The 15593-nt window shown below is 42.1% G+C and overlaps 1 protein-coding gene across 2 annotated transcripts in view; it reads right to left on the minus strand.

The window, feature by feature from the left end:
• The window catches only part of CAMKK1 (calcium/calmodulin dependent protein kinase kinase 1), a 159443-nt gene that overhangs the window by 14240 nt on the left and 129610 nt on the right, over positions 1 to 15593 (minus strand). For both annotated transcript variants that reach the window (XM_032786975.2, XM_032786977.2), the window contains exons 12-14: positions 15002 to 15075; positions 4104 to 4191; positions 1247 to 1375 (exon numbers count right to left, since the gene is read on the minus strand). In XM_032786975.2, coding sequence (XP_032642866.1) covers positions 1247 to 1375; positions 4104 to 4191; positions 15002 to 15075 — 291 coding nt within the window. The remainder of the gene's footprint in view (positions 1 to 1246; positions 1376 to 4103; positions 4192 to 15001; positions 15076 to 15593) is intronic.

Below are 15593 nucleotides of genomic sequence, written 5' to 3' on the forward strand. Positions count from 1 at the left end.
ATGGGATAGTATTAGTATTTTCCTTCCACATGTGTGGAAGTTCTTAAGCCATCAGGCTTTAGACCTCGCTTGCCTCCCTTTGCTTTTTAAACTAGTGAGGATACGTTAACAGTATTTTGTTTCAATAATTGAAAAGCAGGCATTTAGTTTTATGCCAGGAAAACTTTTCTGGACCATGGCCTATATTTGTCTGGAATACTGCACTTCATATGTCAGTTCCAGGACATCTGGTAACCACACGCACACTTAAGCATAACCTCAATCTGCAGTCAGTAACGTGTCCCCTTTTCATTACAACTTCATCTTTTCCTTTCAAAAACGGGAAATGAGTCTTGCAACTCCTGACACTGGAGCCCAGTGTTTAAATGCCTAAAGCAGAAAGGTTGAGTTCTTAACTACCAACTGTATTTATTTATTTTAAAACTGGAGGTCAATATTTTGTAGTGTGTTTATTATCCCATCACACAGAAGATTTTGTAGGAAAAAGTTTCATACATTTATTTCTAGAGGGAAAATGCCATATGATTAAATTGCCTTCAAAATGGGAAGAGAATAGGATATCCAGTTCTTAGGGCTCTCTCTCTAGAGGTGCCTAGTGCCTACTGAGTTGCTACAGGCACCTACAGCCTGGTACTAAGCCCACTGAAGTCAATGAAAAGACTCCCATTGATGTCATGGGCTTTTGATCACGCCTTTACTGCTGATTCAAAGAGAATATGCTCAACAACTACCAGAGTGTGTCCTATGCTGGATTTTCTGGGCTATTTGCAGGGCTCTGCTCTTACCTTGTCTGTATACGCGGGCAGCTGCACAGCAAACAATGCAAACAGCCCTTTACTCTCCCTCACTGCTCTTCCTTTTTCCAGTAGGAGTGGTGGTATTGGAGCTGGAGTTACTTATGTGTCTGGTAATAAGTCTTCCCAAATTTGAATTTCTTTTGTCATTCACTTCCTCTGGTGCTGGCCACCTGGGGAGCTTGGCCCTGCACTTATTATCTGAGTAGCCCCTTTTATGTCAATGGTCATAAGGATAATGGCTGCAGGATCAGATCCCCCGTGTGTTGCAGTACCAGTAAGCCTTTTGACCTAAACGCACAGCTCAAAGGCATGAACAATGCCTACTGACTTGAATGGCTAAATCACGCACATCATACACTGGAAATTTGTCTGCCCCTCACGTTGAGACTGCTTCACAGGCTGATGTCTCCCGGAACATAAAACCTTAGAAAGCTCCTGTTTACACTTACTACAGCTGGCAAGCTTGGGATTGTCTTGACGGAATTCTTCACCTCCTCCTCAGTCACCTCCACCACAGTGCAATGCTCTTCCTCCAGAGGCAGTGGATCCTCCCCAAACTTTGTTAGCCAGGGATGCAACTACATAGAAAAGGGACAAAAAGAAAGCTGTGAACAAGCCACTGCAGAGAATCCTAAATGTGTTTGTCCCTTGTACTTCACATAGTATGGATGTTAGTTAATATGGGGAAATAATGAATATAGGGCTGAATATCATTCCAAGCTGTGAGTCGGTATGGCTCCATTTTCCACATAGGTTGGAATGTGCTGAATCAAAAGGCTGAGAGCAAACTCAGAGTCTGCTGCACTCCAATGACTGTGCATAGTGTCTCTACAGAGACCATAAGACCATAACAGACCATCAGCACCAACCGTCATTGGCTGACATTTTCAAACGGGCTAAAAGAGTTAGGTACTCAATTTCCATTGAATTCAGTCAAAACCTATGAAAATCCCAGTCATCAACAGCAGCTCTTTCTCACATACATAGACACTTTAACAACACAGGCCCAGAAAAAGTGCAATAATCTGTTTGCAAACTTGGGTGCCTAAATTTAGGCACCTAAACAAGTGGCTTGATTTTCAGAAGTGCTGAGCACTCAGCAACTAGTGACTTCAGATGCTGCTGCAAATGCTTAATATCTCTGGAAATCAGGCCACTGAGGTAAACATATAATATGGTACCCAAGTCTGAGCATTTTGGCCTATCACTAATGTGATGTTTCAGGGTCACGGAGAGGCCCCTATACACGATGTGGTTAAATGGCTGTGCAATTACCCTCACTACTTACCTTTTTTGCCTACGTGCCACACAGACTGATGTTCATACTACATCAGTAAAAAAACATGGTCACCCTCCTACCACCTTTCAGCTGTTCAGCTTGTTTGCCAAACATATGGGGATCATCAGGGGAGGTGGATTACATTGCAAACAAGGGCATTGTTGGATAAGGATGCAGGCAGTGGAAGGAGGCACAGACAACTGCGAGGGAGCAGGAAGAAGCTTGTCGGAGGATGTGTCTTCTTTCCCATATAATTAAATGCCACAGGAGTGGCTCCTATGTGGTTTAGGAGCCTCAGATGTACCTGCATCTTCCAGCAGGCCTCCCACTTTCCCTCCCAACAGAACACTTCACCTTCTTGCGCTGCTCCCTGCTCCTCTAGTTTAGTAACCACATGGCTTATTAGATTATCTTGTAATTAATTAGCACTGTTCCACAATGCCATGTAAATCAGTTCAGGGCATGAGAGGCCTGTACATAATTTTTGTCTAATGTGCTGCATAATGCAAGGAATTTCAAGTATAAACAAACAGTACTAGAGTGGGGCTCTTTGATATCAATGTATTTGTCCAAGAGCTGGCCCTATGGATGTTAATCAGAACAGCAGCCAGTATCCTTTTAAAAAATACCTGCCTACCTCCTGGGGACTAGTCCACAGCATTCAGTAAGACTGATGTTCACTGCTTACAAACTTTAAAGGGAGTTTAGTGCAGGTGTCCAGAGCACTTTTCAAGAGCTCAGCAAAGAGCTTCTTTATGGCACTTAATTAAATTGTGTATTCCAAAAATGATTATTCATGCTTGTAACAGCCCGCTTCAGAGGCAAAACACCACAGTCAACCCTAAATGAAATCATTTTTATTAAAAGTATGGAATACCTGAGTCATGTGAGCATTTCAACTAGGAGACAAGTGTATTCCGTGCACCAACATGGTTCAGAAACAGCAATTTCCTTACGTATCCCCCATACAATTTCCTTGATTTTTTTTTTGGTGTTAACAGCAATTCCAAACTGAGTTTGCAAAACAATTAGACCTAAATAACTGTGAATAACAAGAGTGATACATCAGAGATGCAAATTAGGAGAGGGTAGATACAGTCAATCCACCCCCACTCCTGCTTTATTCAACTTCAGTTTCTCTGGGCTAGTCTACACTGGCAATGCTAAAATGCTGCCGTGGCAGCGCTTTAACATGGCTGTGTGGTCACAGTGCAGCGCTGGAAGAGTAAAAAAACCACCTCCACAAGGGGTGCGGCTCCCAGCGCTGGGGCACTGTCTATACTGGTGCTTTATGGTGCTGAAACTTGCTGCGCTCAGGATTTTTCTTTTTCACACACCGGAGCGAGAAAGTTGCAGTGCTGTAAAGTGCCAGTGTAGACAAGCCCTCTGACTCTTTTCAAATAGGTGAGACTTCTCGGTGACTAATGATAGCAGAACATGGTATCAGTCGTAAAACAAAATATACGAAGCAGCATGGAGTAGGGGGTGTTCAGTGCTCTAGATTCATGAGCTTTGCAGAACAATGACCAAGGTAATGTTGACAGAAATGGATGCTACACGCCTAGATCCCATTCCTGCATTTGTAACAACAGCCAGCATGCTATGAACAACAGGTATATACATGTATAGTATTCAGCTTCACAGTCACTGCAACACACATCTATGTCTGCTAGCGGAAACAGGTTTGATCACTGGAGTTGGCAATCTCAGTAAAAAAGCAAGTTTTCAATCTACACAAATGTTTGTGGGAAATGCTATCAGTGTTTTATCCAGATTTTGAACAATTTTAATTAAAAATCCCTTTTTATTAATATTATAAGAAATAAACAGCATCAGAGAGTGATTTTAAGTCATATAAATATGGAGCGAAGTGAATATACTCACCCTTTGAGCTATGCTGATTGATATAGCCCCAAAACAGAAATACTGGTAAGTTTTATCACATTACAAGTAATATAAGAAATATGAAACCAACTGAAACTATATGAAACAATTCTAAATAAATATAACTTTCATGACAAATTTACCTTAATCTCAGGAACTGTTATCCTCGTTTCTGGATTTTTATCCAGCATTCTTACAATCACTTCTTTGAGCTCTTCACTTATCTGTGGCCTGATTAAAGAAAATACCAGTATATGGTTAATAAGGTAACTACAAATGACAAGGTTATGTGTAAAGCTTCTCATAGTAATATTCTGTTAATTTGCTCAGTTTACAAGTACAGAATTCCACCACCAGCATCCCCCAACTGCCCGCAAATTCAGCCTGGGAAGTGAAAATCAGTTCTTCTTAGGCCTTATGATCACTAATAAGGATAATGTACACCAGATTCTGCCTACAGGCAAAGGGGTTGTACAACCGCAAATAAGGGCATATTTGAAGACTGGGGGTTTTACAGGTATTCTGAGGGCAGAATCTGAGAAAATGAGGTATAACTGACAGGCACAATTTACACGGGGTTGTACAGGTTATACTAAATACATCATTTAGCTTGCAGAAACATTATTATTAACAATGTGTTGGAAAGAAATGGCGCTGTTTGATATTCAAATCCCAGTTGAGTTTGCAGGTTGTATTAATTGAAATGTTCCCACAAATGCTGATGAAAACTGATTTCAAATTTAACATTGTCTGAAGCTTTTGCAACAAAATACTACAGAACTGTGCCAGAAAAGGGTCAAAGAAGGGAAACAGTTTCAATTTCCAAGATAAAGGGTCTTATAAAAAGTAAACAATCAACACAAATGGTAGCAAAAACATTTAATTTTTTTAAATAGTTTTTCCAGGGTTTAGTAGTTTAGACCCCAATCCTGTAAATTTCTATTCACACAAACAGTAGTTGCTCATGCAAGTTGTTCTCTTGAATGGATTACTCTAAAAAGCAAAGGTTTGCATGATCAGTAATATCATCAACACAGGTAAGGACTTTTAAAAACAAAAATAATTTTTATTATGACAGTGCTCTGAAATAAAATTACATTAGTGTGTGTTAGCACCATGATAGTCAGTTGATGGTCTCTGTCAGCATTTCTGTCATGAACAATTTTCAGTGGTGCATATATTTGTTCAAAGCTGGAACTTGGCAATATACAATTTCACGCCAGGAAAACACTTCCGTTCCATGAGAATGCATTTCATTGCTCAGGAATGTGACAGATTAAAAATGCTGCTGAGAACCAGGCACAATGCCTCCCTCTCTCTTCTCTTCAAAAGCAAAAGGAAATAAACCAACTATATACAAATAAATTACATTCAAATCATATTAAGGAACATACTAGTGTGATGGATTTGGACCTGTTCTGTAACAATTTATGAACACTTCGTTGACCTGGTTATTGGGACGTTTAGTGTATGAATATGTTGGTTTAACTTTAAAAGGGGACTGTCGGGAAAAACACAAGCGGGAAGGGACACAATGGCTTAAGATAAGCCACTTCTCAGAAAACACTTAACAACTCTTAAGAGACAATGCCAGAACTATTGGCCCTAAGGACTCTGGCTTGATCTCCTACTGAGCCTACAGGACTGGTCTGAACCAGAGGAGTAAATGCCTGGGAATTCACTGAGATTGGGGAGCAGCTGTTTTGGGGAACCAGATTCAGACACAGTAACATACTGGCCTGCCTAGGTTACCATCAGTGGATGGGAACCCTTTAGGTCAGAAAGACATGTTTTAAAAGACTTTTGCTTTAAATGCTTTGTTCCACTTTTAAAATAAACAAACACTTTTGTTTCAAGAAAGCTGTCCTATCCCTGTTCACCACTGATCATAGACTGAGAGGAACTGCAGATACCCTAGTTCAGCTACAGATTCTGTAGCTCAGGGCCTCGTGTTAGAACAGGAAAAACTGTAGCATTTCACTCCAGGAGAGATAAAGGTCTGAGCCCTGAAAGAGGACAGAAGTACAGCTAACCGTGTAACTGTGACAGCTACCAACAGCGAGAACAAAAGAGCCCGATTCTCACTTACACTGAGGCTCTTTAATACTGCTTTGGCTGTGTAAAGGGGTCATAAAGTAGTATTCTTTAAACACCACAGTGGTGCCAAGGGGTTTAAGTGTCAATGAGGATCAGGGCCAGATAATGGGAGGGACAGGAACAACCAGTTGAATACTGCCATTTTCTAGACTGCCACTCACATGAAATTTTAGGCAGAGGACAGGAAAAGGGAAAACCATGATGCTCTTATAACAAGATCTGGGCTATAAAAGATTCTAATACTGGCGCAGAAAGCAGTAATCATTAGGTCATAAATAAGCAGTCAGGGTTGCTAACACAGTAGGTAGCTGAGATAAAGGTAAGATGGTGCTTTCTAAAAGGCCTACTATCTGTCAGCGCAAAAGCAGTATTAATGTGATTTAAAAAAAAAAAGGACATCAGGTCTAGTCTGATATTTTTCTAGGAGCCAGGAAGACTTCTAGGCAGACACAGAAATAATAAAAAATCATAAGGAAGAACAAATGCATGGCTGTCTTTGTTGCAGACAAGCTCTGTGGGACATTCATGCAGTTCTGGGTAAATTACTGTTGAAACTAATTGAATTACCCAGTCAATAACAGAGAGAGGAAGGAAGGAAAAATGGCCATGCAATGGCTATTCACTATGTCAATGCTAAACAAAATGCCCACCACTTACACAAGCATGTCCATGCATCATGTCAGAGGAGATGTCAGTTCCAAGGGACAGTATGTGCACCAAAAAGGGGAAAATCTCTTCCATGTGTTTGGAACATGTGTACGAATGTGTTTGCTTGTCTCCCCTTAGAGACTCATGGAGTCTCGCTATTTCTCCCCTTCACTCTTCCATTCTAAAAAGAACTCATGTCGTACTTGACAATTTTTTCATTGGAAGATTTAACTATACTTTGGAGTTCATTAACACTGTTTCCCAATCAGCCAGAGGTATTGCTAAAGCATGGCACAGGGCTTCCTCATAATTCAAACATGCAGCAGTACTGCTAACCACAACCATTGAGACAAGCCCTCAAATAAATATGAACTGGCTTAAAAACCATGAGATGTTAAATATCAACTTTGGGGTCTTTTAAATTGCCTTCTGGTCTTGGAGCAATTAGGGTTCATGTTTTCCAGCTTTTTTCCCCCAACTAAGGGAGCTGGAAATGTCTATTTTTCTAAATGAAGATTGAAATTCTCGCATATTCCCAGAAGCTTGGAAGAACACCTAGTATAGTGAGACTCAGGACAAAATAGTGAGAATTGTTAACATTGCACTGTAAGTCAGAAAAAGAATGAGTCAACTTTAGATCCTTATTAGAATCACACACATAGTAGTTCTTATAATCTTAATAGATGTCTGGACACAAAGCCTTTACCAGTTTCCTGTTAGTCCTGAATAATTTTTACTTAGTGCTAATTGTAACTTAATCCAAGATGAAATTATGCCTAAATCTGTTTTCTTAAATATCTAGCACAATGCACAGGAGTTTAGATGCATGATTCTCATTTATACGAACAGAACTGCATATATACAGAAAATATTTACCCCACTGTCTCTGGCCTAAGGGAAGCTGAAATATCGGAGCACCGAAAGTTACATTTCTTAATTTAATCGTTCGTAGAGATTGAGTTTTCATGGACGCTCTATAAACAGAAAATTGTGTTTTTTGCAGCTATGGTAAAATAAATTGACCCCAAAATGCCCCTATATACAGCTAGGTGCTTATTCTGTGGGAGGTAGGGTGACCAGACAGAAAATGTGAAAAAGCAGGACAAATGGGGGGGAGGGGGGGTAATAAGAGCCTATATAAGAAAAAGACCCCAACATTGGGACTGTCCTTATAAAATCGGGACATCTGGTCACCCTAGTGGGAGGTCTGAGGTGGAATCAGTCCAGTGAGTTCTTGCTTAAAAAATGATAACAGAGAGATGCATATTATCAAATAAATGGATTTAGTTTAGACAGCAATCAACACACAGTAACTATGGGCTTGGCTACACTGGCGCTTTACAGCGCTGCAACTTTCTTGCTCAGAGGTGTGAAAAAAACACCCCCCTCAACGCTGCAAGATACAGCGCTGTAAAGCGCCAGCGTAAACAGTGCCGCAGTGCTGGGAGCCGTGCTCCCAGCGCTGTGAGCTAATCCCCAGGAGGGACTGGAGTACGTGCAGCGCTGGGAGAGCTTTCTCCCAGCGCTGGTGCTGCGACCACACTCACACTTCAAAGTGCTGCCGCGGAAACGCTTTGAAGTTCTGAGTGTAGCCATACCCAAACTCTCAACATCTTCATGTGCAGCAAGATTTTTTTTTAGACTGGGAGAATAGGTCAACGAGAAGTCAAAATAAATCAGGGAGCAAGAGTTATTCCTGAAGAAGATGGCTGAATGAAGAAAAGGTTTCTTAGCACAACCCAGTTAGCCCATTAAATGTTAATAACTTACTGTGGAGACAGATGGGAACAGTCACTCGTAAACTGACTGCTAACCCAAATATATGATGGCTGAGAGATGATGGGCAAATTGCCCAGGACCCGAGAGAGCAGAGACACGACTGCCTACATAAACAATTCTTTGCTGCAGCTCTGTTAAAACAAACATCCATCCAAAATCATGCAGCAATGGCAACACAGAATGAATTACCTTAGTGAGTTCTGTCCATATTTGCAATGCCTTGAGCCTGATTATCTGTAATGTGCTGACTGCCCTCAACTCTAAGGGCCAGATTTTCAGAAAGGCTCAGCACCTGCAATTGGAGCAAGATTTTCGAAAAAGAGTTCAGCTCCCTATTAGGCACTTAGACAAGTGAGCAGATTCTCAAAGGAGCTCACTTTGGGGTCTGATAAGTTTTGATACTCTGGACCTTATCTGAGTGCCTAAATGGGAGCCACTCTCTTCATCTGGCCCCTTCTTCATTTAAGTGGGAATTGAGGGTGTACAGCTCCTCACAGGAGAAGGTCCTTAGCATCTTAAAAATGATTCACACCACTGGATAATGAATATCTGGCTACAATTCGGGCTGTGTGACCCTGGTACTTTACCAGGAGCATGTTTCATTAGAGTTTTAATTTCCTCATGCACACTTCTAAATACTGAAGTAATTTTCTCTCTAGATTTTGACTAAAACGAAGGATTAATTAATGCAAGTAGGTCAGAAATTCTCTGTCTGGGTATTGGGCTGAGCTGGAAAAAATCCAGCTATGGGTACTCCATCCAAAAGCAAATGGAGAAATAAATGAATCATCATCCAAAAGCCAGAGGGATGGCCTGAAGTTGTGAAAGCGCAGAGAAGTGGCAGGTGTGATTACAGATAGTTCCTGGTGCCAGGGGTGGGGGTTAAAGTTGTTTTTCACATGGTGCATTGCACTTTTGATCTCTCCTCCTGCACAGACTTGGAGACTGATTTTTTATTGCCTTGAATGTGGTATAGTCATTTACAGCCTGTGTAAGGTGAGTGTGAAATACAACCAATATCAAAATGGAAACATTTTACACCACTTTGCACAGGTGTATGTGACTATGGAAGATGAAAGGCAGTGAATAATCAAGCCTGTGGGAGACAGCAGTACTGGTTAAACAGGTAACAGACAGAGTATTAGACCCCTGTTCATGTTTGAACTAAGGCAGAACACTATTCAAGTTCAGTGCTGCAATAAGGAACACCCACATGGTTAGGAATCATGTGTTTAACATGTTGCATGTGTGGGATCAACCTTGCTACATCCTAGTTACCAATTTAGTAAAAAATCCATTATAGTGTAGGGGAATATTCTGAAAGAGAGCTTTCTATACATATAGTCCTTCAGCAGCTTTGTTTCATCCTTTGCAAGGCCAACCATTATCCTCCAACACAATTCTCATTCCCAATTAATATTCTGCACAGGAAGAATCAAAGGACCTACTGTTACATTATTATCCAGTAGTGCAGTTCTACTGTGTCCCACATCAAACTAAGCCAGGGTCATGAAAGTATATCACTCAGGCCACGTCTACACTACGGGATAATATCGAATTAGCTAAAATCGGTTTTATAAAACTGATATTATAAATTCGATTTCATGCGGCCACACTAGGCACAGTAATGCGGCGTTGTGCGTCCATGGTCTGAGGCTAACGTCGATTTCTGAAGCGTTGCATTGTGGGTAGCTCTTCCATAGCTATCCCATAGTCCCGCAGCTCCCACCTCGAATCTGGTTAATACATTTGGGGTGGTCGGTATTCGTCATCATTCTTCTCCGAAAACATCACTGACAACCTCCGCGCCATTTCCCCGGACTTGCCACGGCAGACCGCCATAGCACGGCAACCATGGAGCCGTTCATTTTTTTGTTCCGCACGTAGTTACGGAGCGTGGAGAGAGAGCGAACTCCAGCCCTACACAGCAAGCATCACGTGCCTTGCAATGAACCGAGAGGTTCCGTCGTATCGTTACTACTGCCGAGAAAAACTGGCAAAGAGGACGTTCCTCCCCCTCTGTACGTCCGCTGCTAATAAGTGCCCCCATAGGCTGAAATCCGCCGAGGGCGCGAACCAAAAGCAAAATTGGGATGGCTCTACTGGGACTTGACAACCTCCTTAGGTTCCTAAAAAGAATCAGTCTGCTAGAATAAGGGGGCAGTTATAGAGGACCAGTGTATAAGCAACAGCTGCTCGTGTCATATCAACGGTCCCCTCAACAACCCCACCCGTGCTTCCTCTCCTCAACTTCGGGATACCGGCAGGGTCCCCCCCCATTGTCATTGAGTTAGAAAGAATGCAGGAATCAGAAACAAGACTGTAGTGAGAAAAATGAGGGCGGCAGCCGCCGGGCTATGGACAGTCCAGGCCGACACGAATCTTTTCTTACAAAACAGAAAGGGAGGACTGAGAAGCCAGCTCCCATTGCTAGATGAAGACGTACCAGCCGTTCTGTACCATACACTGGGAGTAACGGATCATCCCCATTACCGGCCCCAGCCAGCTCACCTGAGGCCACCAGGAGCATCACGGGGGCCCCTATGGGGCCGGAAAAACCGAAAGAATCATCATATTAAACCGTCACCACCGGGGAGGGAGAGGAACGAACTGCTCTTACTGCTGCAGCACGCGTCGACCAGCAGCATTCAGTAACAAGAGTGACATGGAAAGACGTCAAGAAATGATGCTTCCCTTTCTTCACAGTGTCGTGGAAACTGAAGAGCTATTCCTAACCACCCAACACTGGGAAAAACTCAGACATGGGAGCTCAGCAAGAATGCAAATATTTCAAGACTGCGGTGGACTGTGAAAGGGAGCCTCATACCCCCCATCATGACGTCATTTGAGTCTGATTCCGTTACGCTGGCACGCGCCGGGTACCTGAGATTTTTTAAACGCTTGGGCATCCGGTTCTTAAACGAAGCTCTGATAAACAATTGTCTCCCCATACAGCGATCAGATCTATACTCATACGGTCCCTACGGAGCTCTTTTGGAGAGATGCATCGCAACTGTTGACAAGCCCAACGGGCAACAGGAAATTAATCCAAATCTCGGGCTTCCTTACCCGCCCCTGCATCCGAGTTCAGATTGCGTATACGCTCAGTGGCACGGATACGCCGAGAGCCATAACTCGATTTCGGCACATCTAACGAACCGATATGTAAACGAATTTAGGCGCACCCTCCGTCAGGGTGAGTGCAAAACAGATTAAAGACTTAGATCATATAAAGGGCATTGCAGTGTGGACGGGTACAGCGTTAAATCGATTTAACGCTCTTTAAATCGATTTAAACACGTAATGTAGACCAGGCCTCAGACTTCTACTACCTCTGTTATCACAGGACTTTAGTAGAGGGCACTACTATTATGATTCTTAAGGGAGAGAGAGGGGGGAAAGTAACTTTTTTTTTGGTAGGGGGATTTGGTTCAGGGTCAGATATTGGAAAACTTACACTGGTGAGTGGTTACTAACACAAGTAATTCCACTGACTCAAATCACAATACTTGTGTGAAGAACTACCAGTGAGCACAAGAGGTTCACAATCTGGTTCATAAGTAACTTGATACAATTTGCAGTAATAAAGGTATTTCCTCAGTAAATATAGAGAAGCAGAAGACAATAGAGCCAATAGTGAAGTCATCATATTTACTTTTTGTTCTATATTTGTACAGCACCTAGCACAATGGGGTTCTGGTCCAAAACTAGGCACTACAGTATTACAAATAATAAAAATAATATTTATCTCAGATAAAACTGGCAATCATTTCAATTCCAACACTGCAGTACATGCAAAGGGAGAAGAAAAGGAAGAAATTATACTTTTTGTCCTTCGGCAGTAGCTCAGATAGGGTGCTGCTTCAACTAAGGGAGAATCAGAAGTTTTGATATTTTATTTTATTCTAGAAAGTTGAGATTTGATGATTCATTTGGATCGTCTCATGTCTGTCTCTGGAAACATCACTAGCACCAGGGCTGGCTCCAGGCACCAGCTTATCAAGCAGGTGCTTGGGGCAGCAACTCAGGAGAGGGGCGGCACTTTCATGTATTCGGCGGCAATCCGGCGGAGGGTCCCTCACTCCTGCTTGGAGCGAAGGACCTCCTGCTGAATTGTCTCAGATCGCGATCGCGGCTTTTTTATTTTATTTTTTTCCCCCCTGCTTGGGGCGGCAAAACCCCTGGAGCTGGCCCTGACTGGCACACATGCCCTAGTACAATAATATTGCTTTGGCTGATTTTATTACATCGTAATGGGGTAACTGACACAAGCCAGGAGTCTAATAAATCTGCAGACAGACTTTTCAGCTAGCTAGTTCAAGCTGACAGGAATAGAACAAATGATTTCTGTGGGTCAAGAGAACAGAGCCTTCACATGTATCCCCTGGGACTCATCCTTGTGAGCCTTCATGCTGCCTCTGCCCTTCCCCTAGAAACAAAATACCCAAACATCCTGCACTCATTGATACCAACATGACTCTCACAGGAGCTCTCCTGATAGCCCCCTCATATATTATTAACTATTTATTTTTTGAACTGACTCATTTGTACAGCAAGTTTTTGGATGGGCATCCATGAGGGGAGAAACCCAATCCCATAGTTACAAACGGCATGAAACGACTCTCATTATTACTACAGGACACAGGCAACAGGACAGCTGCAGATGTCACTATTTCACTGTACTATTGGGCATAACAGAACATTTGTGGCCCACCTACTATTGCAGGGTAAAATTCCCATTTTGGAAAACATTCCTCTAGACTGATGCTATTATCCTGCTGGATTTGCCTTCCCTGGGTTTCTCTGTTCTTCCAGCCTCTTGAACTATTGACTTCTTTAATATAGTCTTAAGTCAATTTATTTTCCCTTACTACTATTTAGTTGCATTAAGCGTTAGGTTCATTGGTCATAGAGTCTTAGATCTTAAGCTGTGATAAAAAAGGGACTATGAAAACCATTAGGGATGCCAGGTCTTGTGATACTTTCTGGGCACTGCCAAAGAGGCAGACTGCAGTTTCTAATCTCTGGTGGGTCTCTACTTATCCTGCCTTTTTAGCAGGCCGGGTTAGTAGAATATCTTAACCCTGCAGCGCTCCACTAGAATACAAGGATTGAGATGAAGAATTCTGCTATAATGGCAGGTTTCACAGATAGATTGCAGCCATATATGCTTCCTGCAGCTTCCTTCCGATTATCCCTCCATTTCTTCTAGAGTTTCCTTCTCTATACACAATCCTTATGGAAATCATGGCACCATGTACTGGTAGCCTCCATCACTGTATTACAGCTATTCACTAAAACCACTCACTTCATGCTAACGCTATTAGCTTATCATAAGTGATGAGGATACTGAACTGCTGGATTTGGACTTGAATAAATATCTTTCTTCAGCAAAATTTGTGAACATTGCACGTAGTACCACACTCTGGTTAGCGGAGGCACCTGAGCTGAAGCCCCTTGGCTATAACCGAGAGGGCAGATTCCAGAGCATTCTCCATTCACTCCAAACCTTTGGAATACGCTTCCTCCTAAGATTCATAACAGCTCGAGCTTTTCTGCATTCAGGACATGCTGCACAGCCCACCTTTCTTCTCTTGTCTATGACATGGGTGTTGGACAGGGCTGGTGCTCTGGGGAATTGTATTGGGGTTGGTTTGATTCTGTTATTAATATACATGTTGTCATTGGGTTATCTGAGTTGATCTTGGGTAATGGATGTGTGTGTTTTATAGTGCATTTTTTAAGATTAAGGGTGCTACGAGCATTGGAGGGGTATTCTTTTTTTAGACTTTGTAAAAACCCAAATAAATAAATAACTAAATAATTGTACACTATGCTGATACCTCGGGCACCACCAGCCCTTAGTCAAGTATCTTGTTTTGGTCAAGCATTGGAAAACCTTGTTTAGTCATTTAGGGCCAAAATTCTATTTTCACGTATGTTGCACCCAGGTTCAGCTGACTTCAGTGAAAATTGCACGTGTTCATTTATGGCCAGAATTTGGCCCATGGAATTTCTCACTTTTACAAACAATAGAGTGTAGACCAAGCAAAAGAAAAAAAGAACATAGACAACACAACTTGAACAACATCCCCAAAGCCTCCAGAGGGAGGCTAGCTCAGTTGGAAAGGAAAGATAGTTCAGTGGTTAGACAACTAGATTTCAGAGACCCAGGATTCAAGTTCACAAACTTCCTGTGTGACCTTGGACAAGTCATCTAGTCTCAGGCCTCAGTTTCCCCATCTATAAAACAGGGACTACAGCACTTCCCTGCCTCACAAGGGTGTGGAGATAAATACATTAAAGATTTATACAAATACATATTTATATTAAATACACGATACTACAATAATGGGGGCCATAGGATACACAGATAGGAAACCTCAAAACAAACAAATACACACATAAAACTCCACACAGAGTCAGCACAATGGCCACCTTTTATCATGTATGTTGCACAGTTAATAACATTGCAGATTGCACTTTATTGTACAATAGTGCAGTAAAGTTTACTCACTCTTCTGGGAACTCCACAGCCTTGTTCTTGATCTTGTTATGGAGAGACAGAATGTATTCATCTATAAAAGGGCACTACAAAACAAAGCAATGGTTTTCCAGCTGTTAGGCATCTCAAGTGTTTAGCACGTGCCATTCAGATATACTTTTGTTACATGCTTCTTCTGAATTTGACCCAGAAGATACATGCAGGGTAGGTTAGTAAAATATTCCCACTTCTCACAAGCAGAGTTATGGCTTACCTAAAAAGCTAAAGGCAGAGATTTTAAAAAAGCAGGGTTGCCCAGTGAATGCAGCACTGGAGTGAGACTCAAGAGATATGGGGTCTATTTGGGATTCTGCCACTGGCCTGCTGGGTGACCATGGGCAAGTCACTTTGTCTCTCAGTTTACCCATCTGTAAAAGGGAGTAACAATACTGGCCTTCTTTGTAAAGCACTTGAAGATCTGATGAAAAACTCTGTGTAAGTGCTAGGTATTATTGTTTACCATACAAAAGGTAATTAAGAAATTCATCTCCAAAATGAAAAGTGGAGATTCAGCTGTCTGAGAACAAAGATGAAGCAAGAAAATTACCCAAGGCCAGGAGATGGA

The sequence above is a fragment of the Chelonoidis abingdonii genome, chromosome 20 (assembly GCF_003597395.2).
Source record: "Chelonoidis abingdonii isolate Lonesome George chromosome 20, CheloAbing_2.0, whole genome shotgun sequence".
NCBI lineage: Eukaryota > Metazoa > Chordata > Testudines > Testudinidae > Chelonoidis > Chelonoidis abingdonii.